Source organism: Odocoileus virginianus, chromosome 8, assembly GCF_023699985.2.
Source record: "Odocoileus virginianus isolate 20LAN1187 ecotype Illinois chromosome 8, Ovbor_1.2, whole genome shotgun sequence".
In the NCBI taxonomy this organism is placed as follows: Eukaryota; Metazoa; Chordata; class Mammalia; order Artiodactyla; family Cervidae; genus Odocoileus; species Odocoileus virginianus.
Window position 1 is genome coordinate 19,791,177 of NC_069681.1, and position 21,212 is coordinate 19,812,388.

The window sequence follows — 21,212 nt, forward strand, 5'->3', positions numbered from 1 at the left end:
CTGAAACTGAAGACTAACTGTACTTTAAACAGTCACTGTGACGCTGGTCAGACCACCAATGACCAATTTCAAGATGACTGTCAGAGCTGACTATGCTGCTTTTGCGTTTAGCTGCCTCCCTCCGTCTATAAAAGCTCTTGCCTCCTGACTAGGCAGGGAGAGTCAGCCTCTGGACAATGCTGACATCCAAAATAAAGCAAACTTTCTTTTCCACCAAACTGGCCTCTTTATTGCCTTTTGACCAGCGAGCAACTGCAACGTCACTGCATGTGAGGTTTGAGGGGGTAGAAGGTGGGGGATGAATGGGCTGGAGAGGAAGGCATGGACCAGATGATGACTGTTGTTTCAATTTGAGAGACATGGAAATCTCTCAAAGGTTTCAGGCCTTGTTAGGGACTAACAGGATCTGATGTGGGTTTTTGAAAGATTACTCTAGCAGTGATGAGAAGGGTGACTTGGAGGGAGCAAGACTGGGGCCTTGAGAACAGGAAACCGTGACACATCACCACTTCCTTCATCATTCCATTCAAGGGTACAGGTTATTGCTCCTTTTTGCATGAATCTCAAAAGTGAATCAGATTTTTTAAAAAAATACTTAATCTGTGAACATACGATAATATATAAATTCTTCAGGGTTTTATTCCCTGAAAGTAAGGATGTGTATTTTAGATACCCACAAAATTCTTCAGGAATTGAATGCAGATCAAAGTTAGGATTATACTATTTTACTATTATACTATTTTAACATGTGTATCAGTAACATGTTGGCCTCCTTCTGTTTCTCAATAGAACTTCTAGTTTGTTCCACATTCCCTCTGAACTCTTCTTATTTATTTGTTAATGTTCTCATTGCTTGAGTTTTTTGTTTCTGCTTTTTTCTCCCTAGAGACAGAATGGCAGTTGAAGAAAGAAAAATGTTGAGTCAATTGGCACAAAGACCCTTTTCCCATGATATCTCTTCTCTCGAGGGAAATTAAACTGATCATAACCAGTTTTACTCAAGAGGAGGGATCTTTGGTAACAAATATTTGTCCCAATCTTTTCGGCCTCTAGTATTAACTGCCAAGTAAATTCTATTGATGGGAGACATACAGGTATGTGATTCTGCTCCATTTCACTTTAAACTGTTCTGAAAAGATATTAAGATTTAAACTCTCTGCTTGCTTGTCATTACTGAGCTTCTTCTTCACGCCCAGCACTGTGCTTGGTACAAGGGACAGTACAATATGAGAGGAAAAGTGAGTCTCTGCTTAAAAAGGACTTGTAGTAGGGACTTCCCTGGTGGTCCAGTAGTTAAGACTCCGTGCTTCCAATTCAAAGGGCACTGGTGTGATCCCTGGTCAGAGAACTAAAATCCCACATGCCAAGAAAATAATAAAAACTGGAGGGGGGAGTGGGGAGTGGGGTGGCGTGTAGTATAAATTCTGAGAATAAGTGCTTTTCCTAAAACCAAGTCACTGAGGCCTAAGCAACAACAGTGATCCTCACCTAAGACGGCTGTGTTGTGTTGCTACTTAAGCTTATGAGCTTTAAAAAGAGTGAGCAGATATATACAAAGACTTGCAGATGCCATTCTGCCCAGATTCTAGAATTTTTGGTCATTGACCACGGATCTTCTGTCAAGGTCTTTGAGGACAAAATTGATCTAATTCGTTTTTTTTTTGTTGTTGTTTTTTGGCTGCACGGTGTGACATATGGGATCTTGATTCCCTGACTAGGGATTGAACCCGTGCCCCCTACAGTGGAAGTGTAGATTCTTAACCACTGGACCACCAGGAAAGTCCCTGTTGATCTCATTCTATGTTAACAGAATCATTTATCTTTCTCTCATATATAATTTTAGATGGAAAATGGAACCAAACTCAGGCATTTATAGAAAACTGTGTAATCCCCCATCAAAGTTGCCATAACATACAAACTGTCCATTCCATAAATTGTAGTTATGTGTGAGAGTTAGAGACTATTCCTTCCAGATGAATAAACCTTTTTGTCCAAATGGCAATAAATTTCACCCCCTTCCCCCTTTTCACTATTTCCTGTGAGCAATGTTTATTCTCCAAAGCTCCCATTTAATTCCTGCATACATTCTTATAAACATTATTTGATGCAGGAGATTTATAGCAAAACTGACTGCCTACCTGTGCACCAGAACCTGAGCATAGTCCTGACCTTTATTTTTAAGCCAAAATCTTATCACATCAACTCCTCTTCTCTGCTTGCTCACTGGACTCTAGAACCAGCAGCCCTCTAATGACAAAAGAAAGATATGAGCCAAATCGAGTTCTGCCCTTGACTTCACAAGGGAGTTAATCACACCCAGAACCTGGCTCAGAGCAGGCACTGAACAAATATTTGCTGGAAGAAAGAATAAAGGACGGTAACATCTAAGGACTTGTGAGCTTGAGTTTTTCTTGAGCTAACCGGAGGAGTCTGATAGACTTAAGACCCTCGAATGACAAGCTGAGGACATTATAGACTCATTTCTGCTTTCAGTCGCTAATTTGTTGAGACCCACCCTGTTCTAGGATAGTAGCCTCACTTCTTCTTGACCAAATGCACTTGGGGGTTTCTCTGCTCTTGGTCTCTTAAGGAGCAAGTTCACTGGTCAGTCTCTGCCTCTCACTTCAGCCCAGGTCAGGGCTGGTGTAAGGGTGGTCGGTGGTGGCATCAAGGTTACTAGTAAAGAGAAAGCCAGGAGGGTGCAGAAACATACACTGTCTTCCTCCTTCTCTTTTCTCTCACTCTTTCACCCTAACCATCACCATTTCCCTATGGTTGTTTCCCACTTCCACCTCTTTCTATTCTGTCCTCTTAGTTCCTCTGCAGAAAACTCCAGAAGAGTTGGTTTTCCTCTGAGATATAGATGAATCTAATTCTTGTTTATTGCTGGCAGGAAATCAAAATGGTACAGCCACTTTGGAAGAGAGTTGGGCAGTTTTTTACAACAATAACATACTTTTACCATACAATCGAGCAACCTGGCTTCTTAGCGTTTAGCCAAAGAAGTTGAAAACTTATGTCCACCCAAAAACCTGAACATGGATGGTTACAGCAGCTTTATTGATCATTGCCAAGCAATGATCAGTAGGTGCCAAACCAAGATTCAGTAGGTGAATGGTACATTCAGACAATGGAACATTATTGAGTGCTAAAAAGAAATGAGCCATCATGACATGAAAAGACATGAAGAAACTTAAAAAAAGCATATTACTAAGTGAAAGAAGCCAATCTGATATGCGTGTACACTGTATGATTTCAACTATAAGGCATTCTGGAAAAAGCAAAACTATGGAGACAATAAAAAGTTTAGTGGTTGCCAGAAGTTAGGGGCGTGGGCAGAGTGAATAGGCAGAGCACAGGTAATATTTAGGACAGTGAAACTATTCTGTATGATACTATAATGATGGGTACATGTAATTATACATTTGTCCAAACCCATAGAACGTACCACACTAAGAGGGAACCCTAAGTTAAATAATGGACTTTGAGTGAAAATGAGGTGTCAGTGTCAGTTCATCAGTTTTAACAAGTACCACTGGGGTGGGGGATGTTAGTAGTGAAGATAGGCTGTACATATGTGGGGATGGAGGACCTATGGAAAATCTGTCTTCTTCTTGCTCAATTTTGCTGTGAACTTAAAATTGCTCTAAACACTAAAGTCTATAAAACATATAGTTAAATGACAAAAGTTAAGTAGTGAGTGTTAGTCGCTCAGTCGTGTCTGACTCTCTGTGACCCCATGTTCTGTAGCCCACGAGGGTCCTCTGTCCATGGAATTCTCCAGGAAAGAATACTGGAGTGGGTTGCCATGCCCTTCTCCAGGGGATCTTCCCAACCCAGGGATCAAACCTGGGTCTCCTGCATTGCAGGCAGATTCCTTACCATCTGAGCCACCAGGGAAGAGCAGTTAGATGATACAAGTATATATTAATAGATTAGATAGAAATAGATAAAATTAGATATAATTAGATAAAATTTAATAAGATAAAAATTAGATAAAATGAGCCTTTACTTCAGCCGTTTGGGTACATGAAAAACTGTTGTTAGCCCAAGCTTGCCTGGGTTAGAGAGGAGCAGGGAGGACTGAAGATGAAGATTAAGGAAGAAGCCATGCAGAAGCATTTGCTAGCTTCCAGCGCAGGTGAGTAGGGAAAAAGTCACAGCCTGTGTTATGTTACTCAATGGGCCACACACACACACACACACACACACGCACACACCACACACAAAGACATTGGACTGATCAGAAATGCTGGATGCTACCAGTTGAAGAGCGAGCAGGCTGGCTAGTCTCTCACTCTGAGAAATGTAAGGCCATGGGAGATCCCAGCGCTCTTTATATCGGGTCACTTTTCCTGCGCCCTTCCATCGGATTCCCAGGTCTGTGTTTTCCAGATTACTCTAGTCATTGAGGGCCATCTGCATTAGAATCACCTGAAACGTTTTATAAAAATTCAAATTCTCAGATCAAGCTCCCAGGAAACCAAATTCAGCCATTCAGGGATAGTTCAGGAACTTTCAAAAAGTTCCCAAGGCATTCCAGTGCAACTGGGTTTAAGGAGTAAAAAAAAAACAACAAAAAAAACCCCTTGCTGTGGGGGTCCTAGTGCCTGCTGTTGGGAAGCGAATGGGGAAGGGAGGAAGAAAACCAGGAAGGAGGGATGTTTATCTGATGTTCTGGATGTCATTTAAAAGATACATTTCTGGAGAAACATCGTTTGTATGGAAGCCCTATGCCAGGGGACTGTGAGTTTTGCACCATAGGGATTTTGTGAGCCTGCCGAAAACCCACCAATGCATAACCGAGTCAGCAAGAAAGTTCAGAGTTCAAAGTAATGAATGCTAGATAACGACCTTCTAATAAAGTTGGACTCACTATTCTCAGATTTTTACCTTTTGAAAAGTTGGAACTTCTGCTGAAAGATGATGTGGTCCTGACTTGCGACCCAGTTCTTTTTTTCTTTTAAAAATTTATTTATTTGAAAAATCAAAATTAAAACGACTTTATTTATTTAGCTTCACTAGGTCTTAGTTGCACCATGCGGGATCTAATTCCCCGAAGAGGGATCGAACCTGGGCTCCCTGCATTGTGAGTGGAGCCTTAGTCATTGGGCCAACAGGGAAGTCCTCATGACCGGCTCCTGTGAATTAGCTTTCTCCTTCGTTTTGAGAGCAAGTCGTCATCACCACCCCTTTCCTGCCATCCCTGTGTTCTCCCTGTGGTTCCCTTCCGAGTCCTTCTCAGCTTCCCCCACTTCCTTGAGAGCAGCCCCATGCCAGACCCTGGCCTGTTCCCTCAAATGAATGATCTTATTCATGTTTCACAACAACACTGTGAGGTTGGGGCCGTAATAATTCACATGTTACAGAGGAAGAAAGGGGGCTCCAGCAGATTCAGTGACTTGCTGAAGGACATACTGGTAAGTGGCTCTCCTCCTACCTTGCCCCCTAGTTCTGACACCTAGGACCCCATCTAGGCCTCCTGCTCAGAACACCTGCCCTTCAGATCCAGGTCCTTCACTGCTTTTCTAAGTTGTCGCTGCAGATTTGAATGCCCTGCTCTTGAACCCAAGCCTGGAGGTGGGTGTCCTAGCTACTTACTGACTGCCTCTCAGGCAGTATCCCAGACCTCTGTCTGTCTCTCATCGGATGAGGCCAGATGTCCAGATCTCTGCTGCATTAGTGAAAGCCCAGCTCTTTTCTTGTGTTTCTTCTGTAATTCTCACACGACTTCCACATGCACACTTTTGACACCAGCTATGTGGGGTTAGTCTCCCATCAAGCAGGGTATCCTATATTTTAACTCCATTGTGATAGTATCTATAGCACCAATTCCCATGGTTAAGGGCTCAGTCCCATGAAACTGCTTTAGATGCCCATGCAAATAGTAAGTTTCCACCCCCCCCCCCCCCCCCCCCCGCTCCAACTTCTGTCCACTTTGGCTGTGAACCAGAGGTTCCTACCACCCCTCCTTTAATTCCAGTGGTTTGCTAGCGGGGTTCATAGAACTCAGGGAAACATGTTTACTATTTTATTAAAGAATCTGATAAAGCATACAGATGAAGAGCCAGATGAAGAGATGCATAGGCTGAGGTCCGGGAGGGTGCTAAGTGCAGGAGCTTCTGTCCCTGTGGTGATGGAGATCCATCACCTCCTGGTGTGATTGTGTTCACCAGCCTGGAAGCTCACTGAACCCCTCTACTCTTGGGATTTTATGGAGGCTTCCTCACATGTTGTTGTTCAGTTGCTCAGTTGTGTCCAACTCTTCGAGACCCCATGGACTATAGCACACCAGGCTTCCCTGTCCTACACAATCTCCAAGAGTTTGCTCAAATTCATTTCCATTGAGTTGGTGATGCTATCTATCTTATCCTCTGCATCTTCTTCTCCTTTTGCCTTCAATCTTTCCCAGCATCAGGGTCTTTTCCCCACATACACATGAGCAATTATTAACTTCACTTCCAGCCCCGCTCCTCTCATTGGCATGGGGGGTTATGAGGTGAGGAAGGGGATGCGTCTGCAAGTTTCTAAATACAGCTTGCTTTTTCTGGTGGCCAGCACTCATTAGAACAAGAAATGCTCCTAGTGCTTATCACTTCCGAAATTACAAGGTTCTTCAGAGTTCTGTGTCAGAAACCAGGGCAGAGACCAACATATGTATTTCTTACTATTTACACCTGACCAGCTTTCTGTCCCCAGACTACGTTGCTAAGGATGAAACAGAAAAATCCATGCTGTTTACTATTAGGAAAACTTTGACTCCTCTCTGAGCCTTTTCCCTGGATGACCTTGTTCCCTATAATTGGCCATCCAAAAATGAGGAGTCAATCCAAAACAACTTGCCTTGGTCCAATTATTAAGCCTAATTCCTTTCTTTTAATCCTCTCCTAAAAGTTCACCAGATGGTCAGTACTGAAATCAGGTTGATTATATTCTTTGCAGCCAAAGATGGAGAAGCTCTGTACAGTCAGCAAAAACAAGACTGGGAGCTGACTGTGGCTCAGATCATTGAACTCCTTATTGCCAAATTCAGAATTAAATTGAAGAAAGTAGGGAAAACCACTAGACCATTCAGGTATGACCTAAATCAAATCCCATATGACTATACAGTGGAAGGGACAAATAGATTCAAGGGATTAGATCTGATAGAGTGCCCGAAGAACTATGGATGGAGGTTTGTGACACTGCACAGGAGGAAGGGATCAAGACCATCCCCAAGAAAAGAAAATGCAAAAAGGCAAAATGGTTGTCTGAGGAGGGCTTACAAATAGCTGAGAAAAGAAGAGAAGTGAAAGACAAAAGAGAAAAGGAAAGATATACCCATTTGAATGCAGAATTCCAAAGAACAGCAAGGAGAGATAAGAAAGCCTTCCTCAGTGATCAGTGCAAAGAAATAGAGGGAAACAATAGAATGGGAAAGACTAGAGATCTCTTTAAGAGAATCAGAGATACCAAGGGAACATTTCATGCAAAGATGGGCCCAATAAAGGACAGAAATGGTATGGACCTAACAGAAGCAGAAGATATTAAGAAGAGGTGGCAAGAATACACAGAAGAACTGTACAAAAAAGATCACCACCCAGATAACCACGATGGTGTGATCACTTACCTAGAGCCAGACACCCTGGAATGCAAAGTCAAATGGATGTTAGGAAGCATCACTACGAACAAAGCTAGTGGAGGTGATGGAATTCCAGTTGAGCTATTTCAAATCCTAAAAGATGATGCTGTGAAAGTGCTGCACTCAATATGCCAGGAAAATTGGAAAACTCAGCAGTGGCCACAGAACTGGAAAAAGTCAGTTTTCATTCTAATCCCAAGGAAGGGCAATGCCAGAGAATGTTCAAGCTACTGCACAATTGCATTCATCTCACATGCTAGCAAAGTAATGCTCAAAATTCTCCAAGCCAGGCTTCAACAGTACATGAACCATGAACTTCCAGACGTTCAAGCTAGATTTAGAAAAGGCAGAGGAACCAGAGATCAAATTGCCAACATGCATTGGATCATAGAAAAACCAAAAGAGTTCCAGTAAAACATCTGCTTTATTGATTACGCCAAAGCCTTTGACTGCATAGATCATAATAAACTGTGAAAAATTCTGAAAGAGATGGGAATATATGACCACCTTACCTGCCTCCTGAAAAATATGTATGCAGGTCAAGAATCGACAGTTAGAACCAGACATGGACCAACAGACTGCTTCCAAATTGGGAAAGGAGTACATCAAGGCTGTTTATTGTCACCCTGCTTATTTAACCTCTATGCAGAGTACATCATGAGAAATGCTAGGCTGGATGAAGCACAAGCTGGAATCAAGATCGCCAGGAGAAATATCAATAATCTCAGATGTGCAGATGACACCACCCTTATGGTAGAAAGCAAAGAGGAACTAAAGAGCCTCTTGATGAAAGTGAAAGAGGAGAGTGAAAAAGTTAGCTTAAAACTCAACATTCAAAAAACGAAGATCATGGCATCCGGTTCCATCAATTCATGGCAAATAGATGGGGAAACAGTGGAAACAGTGACAGATTTTTTCTTGGGCTCCCAAATCACTGCAGATGGTGACTGCAGTCATGAAATTAAAAGACACTTGCTCCTTGGAAGAAAAGCTATGACCAATTTAGATAGCATATTAAAAAGCAGAGACATTACTTTGCCAACAAAGGTCTGTCTAGTCAAAGACATGGCTTTTCCAGTAATCACATATGGATGTGAGAGTTGGGCTCTAAAGAAAGTTGAGCGCGAAAGAATTGATGCTTTTGAACTGTGGTGTTGGAGAAGACTCCTGAGAGTCCCTTGGACTGCAAGGAGATCCAACCAGTCCATCCTAAAGGAAATCAGTATTGAATATTCATTGGAAGGACTGATGTTGAAGCTGAAACTCCAATACTCTGGCCACCTGATGCAAAGAACTGACTCACTGAAAAAGACCCTGATGCTGGGAAAGACTGAGACAGGAGGAGAAGGGGACAACAGAGGATAAGATGGTTGGATGGCATCACCGACTCAATGGACATGAGCTTGAGCAAGTTCCGGGAGTTGGTGAACGACAGGGAAGCCTGGTGTGCTGCAGTCTATGGGGTTGCAGGGTCGGACAGGACTGAGAGACTGAACTGAACTGAAAAGCTCCATGCCCTGCTGGAGTGGCAGCCCCCTTTCTGTTTCCTAGATCAGTGATATCCAAACTGTAGGCTGTGGAACTCTGTGAAAACTTCTCAAGTGCTACATGGACATCTTCAACATTTTTAGGTGCTTTTGTCTAAAACCAATTTTCCTGAGAATGTGCCTGCATTTATATCAGACGTTCTCTCATTTCATAAACTTTGTTGTTGCTGTTGTTTAATCACTAAGTCATGTCCAACTCTTTGTGAGCCCATGGACTGTAGCCCACCTGGCTTCTCTGTCCTTGGGATTTCCCAGGCAAGAACAGTGGAGTGGCTTGCTACTTCCTTCTCCATGGGATCTTCCTGACCCAGGGATTGACCCTGCGTCTCCTGCATTGGTAGGTGGATTCTTTAACACTGAGCTACTTGCTTTGCATGGAGTTGAAAATGGCAATAGAAAGATCCTACAAAATATTGATTTGGGGAAAAACTTTGGAGAAGTCTAGTTATCATCCACCACCACACATAGTTACAACTCAGTTTTTCCCCTGGGATGAGAACTTTTAAGATCGACTCTCTTGGCAACTTTGTTTTTTTTTTGGGCAACTTTCAAATATGGAATTCAGTATTATTAACTATAGCTATCATGCTGTACACTACATGTACACTAGGACTTGTTTATCTTATAACTGAAAGTTTGCACATTTTTGACTCCCTTCACCCATTTCATCCACCCTCTGACTTCCTGGAGAAAACTTTAATGGTCAATAAGGCAACTGAACCCACAGGTCTTTCTGGTCTTCCTTATAAGTATTTCTGATAAGAGAGAAGAAACAAGGATATTTTGACTTATCTTAAGACGTTTTGGATTCTATAAAGTAGACCACAGCAATGCATATGTCTTTTTGAATTAAAGTTTTCCTTTTCTTCAGAAAAATACTGAGGTGAAATTCCTGGATCATGCAGTAGTTTTATTTTCGCTTTTGAAGAAACTTCATACTGTTTTTCACAGTGGCTACACCAATTTACATTTCCACCATAAGTGCACAAGGATTATGCATCCTTGCCAACACTTGTTATCTGTTGTATTTTTTATAATAACTATTCTGACAGGTGTGAGGTGATATCTCATATGATATTGAACTCAACTACAGCTAATAATCTGTCTTACAAGATATATTTCATTTTATTTTTATAATTTTCCTCAAAATGCTTATTGATAATTATTTATTTGAATGGAAAAATGAAGTAAAAATTTTTTTCTGACAGAAAGTAAGCATAATTTCCCTGATTCATCTGACAATAGGATTTGGATAACTAGGCTACATGATGATCTTCTTCTATAAAAATCTGCTGTTCTCAGAGTTGGAGAAAACTATATGTAAGCATGGATGAGATAAAAGTACTTTATAAGAAAATTGTATTAGTAAATCTATACTCAATTTAAAACACTGAAAAGTTCCCAGTTCTTTTTTAGTATATATGATTAAACAAAATGCCTTTAAGTGACAAAATAACAGATAAAAATAGCAGTTATATAATATGTTTTGGTATATTTTAATAAATGTGAAAAAATTCTTTTCACAAGTCAGGTGGTTTCCAATATTTTGCTTTCAATAAAACCCTTGAAAGCATCATAGAATCTGTCAGCAATTCATCAAAAGTAATATTGGATAATAGACAACTATAATTCATATAGCATAAAATTTACCATTTTAAAGTGTACAATTCAGTGATTTTTAGAATATCCACAAATTTGTGCAATCACTATGATAATTAATTTTAAAACATTTTTATTATCTGAAAAAGAAATCTTGAACATTCCTTAGCCATCAAAATTGGTTCCCCTTCCTTCTTTTCCCCCGTGTTCCCCCACGCTACTAGCAATTACTAATCAACTTTCTGGGTCTGTAGACTTGCCTATTCTGGGCATTTCATATAATGAGAATCTTACAATATTTAATGACTACTTAACAACACGCCTCCTGATGTGCCAGGTACTATTCTAAAAGGAATACAATGATGAGCAAGCAGACAGTTCTTTTCTTTCCTAGGGTTTCTCTTCTAGAAGAGGAAGACTGAAAAACCAGTAAGAAACGCATGATTATTTTGGGCAGAAGTAAGTACTGTGAAGAAAATAAACCCAGGTGATATGCCCGTGAGTGCTATGAAGAGGCAGGGTTCATTTGGGAGTGTAAGACTGTTTAAGGAGCTAACATTGGAGCTGAAGCCTCAGTGCTGAGAAGAAGGTAGCTGAAAGGTGAACACCACTGGTGCAAAGGCCACCAGGAAGAAGGAGGTTGGTGTTTCTGGGGACTTCCAAACCAGGGCTTGGAAAATACTGAGCAGAAGAGGTGAGCTTGCAGTCATTTCATCGTAAGTGCAATGGTAAGGCATTGATGAGTTTGAAGAAGAGGAGGAACTGACCTGGTTTATATTTTAAAACAAAATCCTTCTGGCTACCATGATCAAAATGGATTGTATGGGTTCAAAAGAAGAGACAGAGAAAGAAGTTAGACTACATGTGGCAGTAAAGGCCAGAGGTTATGGTGACCTAGGGTGGAGAGGATATAAATGGGGAGATTCAAGATACATTTTGGATGTGGAGCTGATAGTTGTTAATGGTCTGGACAGAACTGTGAGAAAAAGAAAAGGATTAAGGATGACTCCTAGGAGCTTAGTTTTGAACAATTTGCATGAAAGATGCAGTAGATTTAAAGCTACTGTTGGGAATGTTTGGAACACATATTAAACAGTTAAGTGACAACGTAGAGTAGCATTAGATATGTGAGTTCAGAAATATGGTCGGAGTAGAGATTATTACTGGAGTCAGGAGCATATGGATGGTATTTAAAACCATTGCGGCAGGCTGAATAATGTCCCTTAAATATGTCCATGTCCTAATTCCTGGAAACTTAAACAGCCTATTGTGTATGAACGCACTTAAAAATCTGTCATCTGTGGGACTTCTCTGGTAGTCCAGTGAGGAAGACTCTGCACTCCAATGCAGGGGGTCTGGCTCTGACCCCTGTTTGGGGAACTAGATCCCACAGGTCGCAACTAAAAACGTACCTCGTGCCACAACTAAAACCCTATGCAGCCAAATAAATAAAAATAAATATTAAAATAATCTGTCATTTGTAAGTCTAAAAACAACCAGCCAAGGCAGGTTTTATTATCCTACATTTAGTAGATGGTCAACTAGAGAAGTGGAATGCCTTGTTCTAGGTTGCAAAGCTGGAAAATACCTCAGCCTCCCTTTCAAGTGCCTTACAGAATTTCTATGAAGATGGGAGGTGGTAAAGAGACAGACGACCTATCATCTTGGCTGTGCCAAAACTTGCCCTATAAGACAGGCATTTCTACAAGGCTCATCCCATTCTTTGTCCAGCGTGTTGTTTTTCTCCCGTCCAGAGTCCTTGCCAGCCCATGCACACCACATGGACCAAGACCATTCCTCAGCCAGATTGGTAACTGTGGGGGGGCTAATGGGATTATCACGTAACCAATGACCCCACAAAGCCAGGCCCTATGCCAAGCAACTGACATTCATTCAGTCATCACAATAACTCTATCCGTGGTCTCCAGGGCAAGCTAGAAAGGAAGGATTACTGGGGAATGGGAAGAAGGACCTAGGAGCACGAGTGCCTGAGTTCAATCTGGGAGCGCTACAGCCCTAACTTGAAACTACAGTTTAACTGTGGGCTAGTAACTTGGCCATCTAAGAAAACGAGAAGGTTAACAACACAGGTCATCTTTAAGCTCCCTCGAAGATGCTTGCATGAGATCTTTTCTTTCCCCACTGCGGGCGCTCCACTATTACGGGCAGTGGCAGAAATGCAGCGACAGTCCGCTCCACCGAGGGCTGCCCTTTAGTTCTCTTAGAGAACGGTGCAGGCGGCGACTCGGAAGCCACCAGTTCCTCAGGCCAGGAACGATTAGTAGGCGATGGGTCATCTCAGGACAAGGGAAAAGAAGCTCTGAAGAACTACTACTCCCAGGAGCCCACGGGGTACCACTCGGCGGCCCGGGGCAGAGGCGTGTCGGGAGCAGCTAATCAGGCTCGGTGGTCAGGCACCCCCAGTGCCAGAGAGGGATAGATAACTCGTGCGCATGCCCAATCTCGCGCCAACACTTTCAGCTTCTTTCCTTCCTGCGGGATTCTTTTCTTTCCGGCCTCGCCCAGGCTAGTTTTTCCCCGCCCCACCAACGCCCCCTTTTCAGGGATTTTGCGGTGGGCGGGACACCGCAAGCGCGTTCCCAGGAGTGTGTACGCGCGCGTTCACGGGAGATGAAAGAGGGAGGGCACTAAACACTGGGTGTGGAAGGTGACCAGGGGACCAAGGGTGACGGAAGACGCATGCGCCCTAGAGGCGGTGCGGCGAGGCTACTGGAATGGCGGAGAAGCGGGGCGGAAACGGCTCTAGTGAACTGGCGGCGCACGCGCATTCGGCCGCCAGCGCCCCGCCCACTTTGTCAGTTTCCTCCTCCTCCTCCTCCTCCACCACCCTCCTCCTCCACCACCCTCCCGGAAGTGCAGCCGCCCTCGCGCCCACCAGCGGCCACCCCCTGCGGCAGGCCCCGCCCCTGTTGGCCCCGCCCCCCGACTCTCCGCCCCCTCCCTCCGGTGGTGGCGCCGGGTTGCAGCGCCGGTCGTGGCGGTTTCGTTGCCCGAAGCCGGGAGCGCGGAGTCGTTCCCGGGGGAGGCGGCCAGGCTATGATCGCGGGTCCCCGGCGGCCCGCTCCGGCCAAAGAGAGTCTCTGTCTCAGCTGGTGCCAGCGTTCGAACGGTCGTCTCAGCCCAACCCCGCGGCGCAGTTGGCGGCGGCGCCCCCGGCGCGCCCCCTCCTCCGATGGCGGCAGAGATCCAGCCCAAGCCGCTGACCCGCAAGCCGATCCTGCTGCAGCGGGTCGAGGGCTCTCAGGAGGTGGTGAACATGGCCGTGATCGTGCCCAAGGAGGAGGGTGTCATCAGCGTCTCGGAGGACAGGTGAGAACCGCTGCCCCCTCGGCCGCGAGCAGGGGCGGGACGGGCCCGCTGTCTCCGAAGCCCGCTTCTGGGGCCGTGCCTCCAAGTCGGCGCGAGGGCGAGAGCTCTCGCCGAAGTTTTTATTCTAATGCGCATCCTGCTGGTGCCGGTGTCCAGCCGCGCAGTCGCCGCCGCTGCGTGGCTCCCGGACGCCGAGCCGGGACAGCGGCGTTCTGTTGGGGCTTGCCCGGGTGGCGTCCGCCGGGGCCAGGGTGGCTCTTGGACTAACGGTGCGCCGGCCACTGGACCTTGGTCCAGCCCTGAGGACAGTGGAGGGAGAGGGAGGCGCTGCTCGGCCCTGCAGGTGTGTGCGTGGGGAGGATGCTCAGAGCTCTTCTGTAAGATAACTAAGGGGTTTTGAGAACTCTGGTACAGTTCCGAAGGCTCCAGACTGAGGAAAGCAAATGCCACTCCCTTCGCTCAGACGTTCTCACCGAATCCAGATCTCCCAGACGTCTTCCACTGAATTCAATAAATATTGCAAGTTGTGAAGAGTATCTGGGCTTCTGCCTAGAAGGGGAGCTGACTTCTCTCCTTTGCCCTCCTTAAGCTTAAGGGGAAGCTCCTAGAACTTTGGAGGGACCACAAATAGCTGCAAATAGCTCTGGAGTTCCTTCCCTTTGCTTGCTTCCTTTCCTTTTTTTGCCTAATTTTGCTTAATTTGCAGAAGTAGAGCCAGTTGTTCTGCCGGTAGTATTCTCCCTTGTTTTTCAGACAGTGCGTTTTTTTGTTTGTTTGTTTGTTTTAACTTAATGTCCTTTAATATGCAAAGATTATGCAGATGAAGCTTATTTCCAGACAAATGAAGCTTGAATATAGTACTAATCGTTTTGATCTGGAATTGTTGCTTTTATAGTATCAATTCGTATTCTACAAAATGTCATATTGTAGAGGTATATGACAAGGAGCTTTAGCCTTTAAATGGTAGATAGGTTTTCTTAATGTAAGTTAACATTGTGCTGAGGTAAAAAGTATTTTTTCTTGGTGACTTGTAAAATTTCAGGCAAAGAAAGGTGAAGCAACAATGTGTTCATACCGTCTTTGTAGTTATTTCAGTGCTTTGCATGCAGTGTGGTCTCAAAAAATGTGCCTGACAGGTCCATTCATATCATAGGTTCTTAAGTATAATTAGGATGACTACATATTAATGTCATATTTTTGTCTATGTCGTACTCCATAAGATGGCCAACTGGTGCCTGATTCACTTCCTATACAGAGCCAAGGGAAAATATTGTAAACATACACCAATGGCAAGCAGTCTGCTAAGAACAGAAGAAATTCATGGGCTGTAATGGAATATATGGATGTAGAACCCACTTGAAATTCACAGAGAAAGCTTATGAATGTTTAATTTTTCCACAGAGGCAAAATTCTACTGAAGAGGTTGCTTCTGGACCTAGAAATTCTTTTTCACAGAATTGTGTTTTTTTAAAAAAGAATATATTGACAGACGTCACTTTCCCTGTCTTTAACTACTAGAGATGAAACTGCTCATTCTAACTGCTGTAGGAAATTCATAAGTAAGTTTGTTGAATCAAGTAGGAGAGGGAGAAAGGTAGTTAAAACCTAAGTGGCTTTAGTATTAGTTTTGGAACTTTCTGCTTTGGAAGTAGAAGTTAGTTTTCCTAGTTTTCTTTTTTTTAAGTGTTCAAAGGGATCTTAGAGTTTATTTGCTATAATACCTTCATTTTACGGTTGAGAAAATTTAAGCCAGAGAATTTACCTGCCCAAATTCATATACCTGGTGGTGAAACCAAGCTTGGCTCCTGGTTTCTGATTTCCATCTCACTGTTTATACTAAAGGAAACGACTTTAGTTGGGGGCACATTTTAGAGTATTTAGAGACTCTGAAGTAGCATATATGAAAGAAAATGAAGATAACATTTCGTTTGATTGTGGGACAAAATGACTGCAATGTTTAGCTATGTATTAACTTTACTCTTTCAGTTTACAATGTAAGTAATAGAAAATATTTTATAATGCAGTTAGTGTTAAAATAAGTAAGTCTAGGATTTTTCTTGATGTATTTTCTTATTCCTCAGGTCAGCAAGTCTGTGTTTCTGTAGGTCATATAGTCACACGTGATAAGAACTTTGTTAGAGCTCAGTTTCAATTATGGCTTCCATTAAAGGAGAATTGATCTGTATTCTTTCTTTTCAAAAGCTGGTGTCACTGTCACTTGATGTAATAATAAAGATATGAAGATAGAATATTGGATTTTCATCAAAACCTACCAAGCCATTTTCATTCACCACTTCAGCTAGCCTCTAGGAGTTTTCGTTCCTGAACTGTAAGGTTAAACCACAAAATAATGTCCTAGTCTCGAATGACAGTGTCTCATAAGTCCTTTTGAAACCTTGGTTTTCCTTTTTGACCTCTGATTCCTAATAGCCTTTATAATATCCTTGAAAGCAACATTTTCTATCTTTTTAAACAGTGTTATTGGTGCTTGTTGTCCATTTATCTTCTCCATGAATTCCCTAAGGTGCTATGTATGTCTTACTCATTGTAATATCTTAGGGTCTAGTATGGTGGCCAGCACATAGTAGGCCCTCAGTGAACATATATTGATGCCTGATCTTTTTGTTGTTCCTGAAAGCACATCTTAATTATTGTAGACATTTCATTGATATTTGTTTGAATGAATTTTATGAAAACCAGTGAAAGTTCTGTGTGGACAAATGTTTGGAAAAGGATTGGACTGGATGGCCTTGAAAGATGCCTTAAGGCACTTCCCTGGTGATCCAGTGGTTAAGACTCTGAGCTTCCACTGTAGAGGGCACAGGTTTGATCTCTGCCTGGGGAAGATCCCGCATGCCACACAGACCAGCCCAAAGTTTTTTTAATAAATGAAAAAAAGGTGCCTTAAAATTTTGAAAGACCTTGCATTGTTCATTCATCACGTCAACAAACATTTAAATGCCTTTATTGTGTTCCATGCACATGTGCACACTTCGTTGGTGAAAATGACAAGGTCCTTTCAAGGTACTCACAGTTTAGTGGGGTGTGGGTATGTGTATGGAATTTTAGAAGAAAATAAAACCACAGCATCCAAGATTTAGTTCTGAAAAGAGAATTTTTTTTTCCATTTATTTTTATTAGTTGGAGGCTAATTACTTTACATCATTGCAGTGGTTTTTGTCATACATTGAAATGAATTAGCCATGGATTTACATGTATTCCCCATCCCAATCCCCCCTCCCACCTGCCTCTCCACCCGATCCCTCTGGGTCTTCCCAGTGTACCAGGCCCGAGCACTTGTCTCATGCACCCAACCTGGGCTGGTGATCTGTTTCACCCTAGATAATATACATGTTTTGATGCTGTTCTCTTGAAACATCCCACCCTCGCCTTCTCCCAGAGTCCACAAGTCTGTTCTATACATCTGAGTCTCTTTTTCCGTTTTGCCTATAGGGTTATCGTTACCATCTTTCTAAATTCCATATATATGTGTTAGTATACTGTAATGGTCTTTATCTTTCTGGCTTACTTCGCTCTGTATAATGGGCTCCAGTTTCATCCATCTCATTAGAACTGATTCAAATGAATTCTTTTTAATGGCTGAGTAATATTCCATGGTGTATATGTACCACAGCTTCCTCATCCATTCGTCTGCTGATGGGCATCTAGGTTGCTTCCATGCCCTGGCTATTATAAACAGTGCTGCGATGAACATTGGGGTGCATGTGTCTCTTTCAGATCTGGTTTCCTCAGTGTGTATGCCCAGAAGTGGGATTGCTGGGTCATATGGCAATTCTATTTCCAGCTTTTTAAGAAATCTCCACACTGTTTTCCATAGTGGCTGTACTAATTTGCATTCCCATCAACAGTGTAAGAGGGTTCCCTTTTCTCCACACCCTCTCCAGCATTTATTGCTTGTAGACTTTTGGATAGCAGCCATCCTGACTGGCGTGTAATGGTACCTCATTGTGGTTTTGATTTGCATTTCTCTGATAATGAGTGATGTTGAGCATCTTTTCATGTGTTTTTTTGCCATCTGTATGTCTTCCTTGGAGAAATGTCTGTTGAGTTCTTTGGCCCATTTTTTGATTGGGTAATTTATTTTCTGGAGTTGAGCTGGAGGAGTTGCTTATATATTTTTGAGATAATCCTTTGTCTGTTGCTTCATTTGCTATTATTTTCTCCCAATCTGAGGGCTGTCTTTTCACCTTGCTTATAGTTTCCTTGAAAAGAGAATTTTTACATGAGGAATAGTAGCTGGGTTCTACAGCCCTTCTTGTTCCTTAAATTTTACTTACTTTGGAGGATTCTTTTGTTTGGGCTGCAATACCATTTTCACCCTAAGGCTGCTGTCCATCGTGGATTGATAATATTCTAATATTCAGGACCAAGAGTGGCTGAAAACCCTTATTCTTAGTTCATCTGAGCACAGTTAAAATAGCCTGCAACTTTACTTCATACCAAGGGAGAAAACATAAGGAAATTGGAGAAATATAAAAATGGGATTTCCCTGGTGGTCTGGTGGTTGAGACTTGGTACTTTCACTGCCGTGGCCTGTGATCAGTCCCTGGTGGGGAACTCCCACAAGCCGCGGCCAAAAAAAAAAAAAAGGAAGAAGAGATAAAAACAATCTGAATTACAAGTATAGATTTCTGCTATCATAAAATAGAGTTTGTTCTCAGAACTCACTGGCCTTATCTGAGCCTATCTTTGCTTTGGTTGTAGTTAGATTCTATCTTCAAAGGATATGGCCAACTTGGGTCCGTTGGGCTCCTCATTTCCCAGCTTCTGTCTGGACTGTCTTTTCTGAGTGAATGGCATTTTAACATGCTTTGCTTAGGAGTTTCCTCCCAGACATTTTGCCTGTATTTTGGTGAAGACCACTCTCTAGCTTGCAGCTTACCAGGGTATGTCCAATGGAGCCTCTTCAGGTATTGAAAGGTAGAAGAGACTGCTCCAGGTGGTACTGAGCCCAGTCCAGACCTTTATCTTTGTAAGTTCTTTATATGCATATCTTCACACAAGTCAACAATCTTAGCATTCACACCGAGTTTCAGTAACTCTAGGTAGTTACTATTAAACCATTTTAGGAAATTGTTCCTTCACTGGGAGTGTATACCCATGCAATGGGTAAAAGTGGGTCAGATTTTTATCTTATGTAAGGAGATGTGTTGAAGAGTGGATACCACCCAGTGGGGTTGTTGAAGAATCTCCTCTGCTTGTAATGGTTAGAGAAGAGATCAAGGGACTCTCCTTCAGATGGGTATTGCAGCATGAATAGGAGTTCATGTGAGAAAGCAAGGGTGTTGTAAGGGGCATTCTAGCTTGAGGGGGAAGAAAAATCTCCCCATGCATTGAGAAGCACTAGAATGGACTGGTTAAGAATGTAGTCAGAACTCAGTTGCTCGGTTGTGTCTGACTCTTTGTGACCTGATGGACTTGAACCTGCTAGGCTCCAGCAGGCAGCTTGAATTCAGAGCTCAGCTCTGAGTGTCACACTTTGAGGAATCTGGAAAATTAGTGTCTCCAGAGGAGTAATTATGATAGCAAACATTCTAGAAATAAGAAAAGAAGAGAAGCAAAAGGCAAGGGAGAAAAGGGAAGGATATACCCAACTGAATGCAGAGTTCCAGAGAAGAGCAAGAGGAGATTAGAAAGTCTTCTTTAGTGAACAATGCAAAGAAATAGAGGAAAACAATAGAAGGGGGAAGACTAGAGATGTCTTCAAGAAAATTGGAGATATCAAGGGAACATTTCATGTAAGGATGGGCACAATAAAGGACAGAAATGGTAAGGCTCTAACAGAAGCAGAAGATATTAAGGAGAGGTGGTAAGAATACACAGAAGAACTATTGAAAAAGGTCTTAATGACCTGGGTAACTATAATAGTGTGGTCACTCACCTAGAACCAGACATCTTGGAGTGTGAAGTCAAGTGGGCCTTAGGAAGCATTACTATGACAAAGCTAATGGAGGTGATAGAATTCCAGCTGAGCTATTTCAAATCCTAAAATATGATGCTGTGAAAGTACTTCACTCAATATGTCAGCAAGCTTGGAACACTCAGCAGTGGCCACAGGACTGGAAAAGGTCATTTTTCATTCCAGTCCCAAAGAAGGGCAATGCCAAAGAATGTTCAAACTGCCGCACAATTGTGCTCATTTCACAGGCTGTCAAAGTAGTGTTCAAAATCGTTTAAGCAGTGGCTTAACAGTGAACTGAGCAGTGAACTTGGCTTCAGCAGTGAACTGAGAACTTCTGATGTCCAAGCTGGATTTAGAAAAGGCAGAGGAACTGGAAACCAAATTGCTATGATCTATCCACTGGATCATAGAGAAGAAGCAAGGGAATTCCAGAAAAGCATCTACTTGTGCTTCATTGACTATGCTAAAGCCTTTGACTGTGTGGATCACAACAAACTGTGGAAAATTCTTAAAGAGATGGGAATACTAGACCACATGACCTGTCTCCTGAGAATCCTGTATGCAGGTCAAGAAGCAGCAAAACCAGACATGAAGCAATGGACTGGTTCAAAATTGGGAAAGGAGTTCATCCAGGCTGTATATATTGACACCTTGCTTGTTTAACTTATATGGGGAGCACAACATGCAAAATGCCGGCCGAATGAATCAGAAGCTGGAATCAAGATTGCCAGGAGAAATGCCAACAACCTCAGATATGCAGATGACACCACTCTAATAGCAGAAGGTAAAGAGGAACTAAAGAGCTTCTTGACAAGGGTGAAAGAGGAGGGTGAAAATGCTTGTTTAAAACTCAGCATTCAAAAAACTAATATTATGGCATCCAGACCTTGGAAGGAAAGCTGTGAAAAATCTAGACAGCATGTTAAAAAGCAGAGATAGCACTTTGCCAGCAAAGGTCTGTCTAGTTAAAGCTGTGGTTTTTCTGGTAGTCAAGTTCATATGTGAGAGTTGGACCATACAGAAGGCTGAATGCCAAAGAATTGATGGTTTGAAACTGTCGTGCTGGAGAAGACTCTTGAGAGTCCCTTGGACAGCATAGAGATCAAACCAGTCCATCCTAAAGGAAATCAATCCTGAATATTCATTGGAAGGACTGCTGCTGAAAATGAAGCTCCAATACTTTGGTCACCAC

At 42.8% G+C, this 21,212-nt stretch overlaps 1 protein-coding gene across 2 annotated transcripts in view; it reads left to right on the plus strand.

The window, feature by feature from the left end:
* The window catches only part of WDFY2 (WD repeat and FYVE domain containing 2), a 256,083-nt gene that overhangs the window by 58,570 nt on the left and 176,301 nt on the right, over positions 1-21,212 (plus strand). Inside the window, exon 1 of one of the 2 annotated variants that reach the window (XM_020899617.2) lies at positions 13,865-14,097. The exons of the other annotated variant lie outside the window; for it this stretch is intronic. Coding sequence (XP_020755276.1) covers positions 13,961-14,097 — 137 coding nt within the window. The 5' untranslated portion in view covers positions 13,865-13,960. Of the gene's footprint in view, positions 1-13,864; positions 14,098-21,212 lie in introns of those variants that run through there. 2 annotated transcript variants of the gene reach the window in all.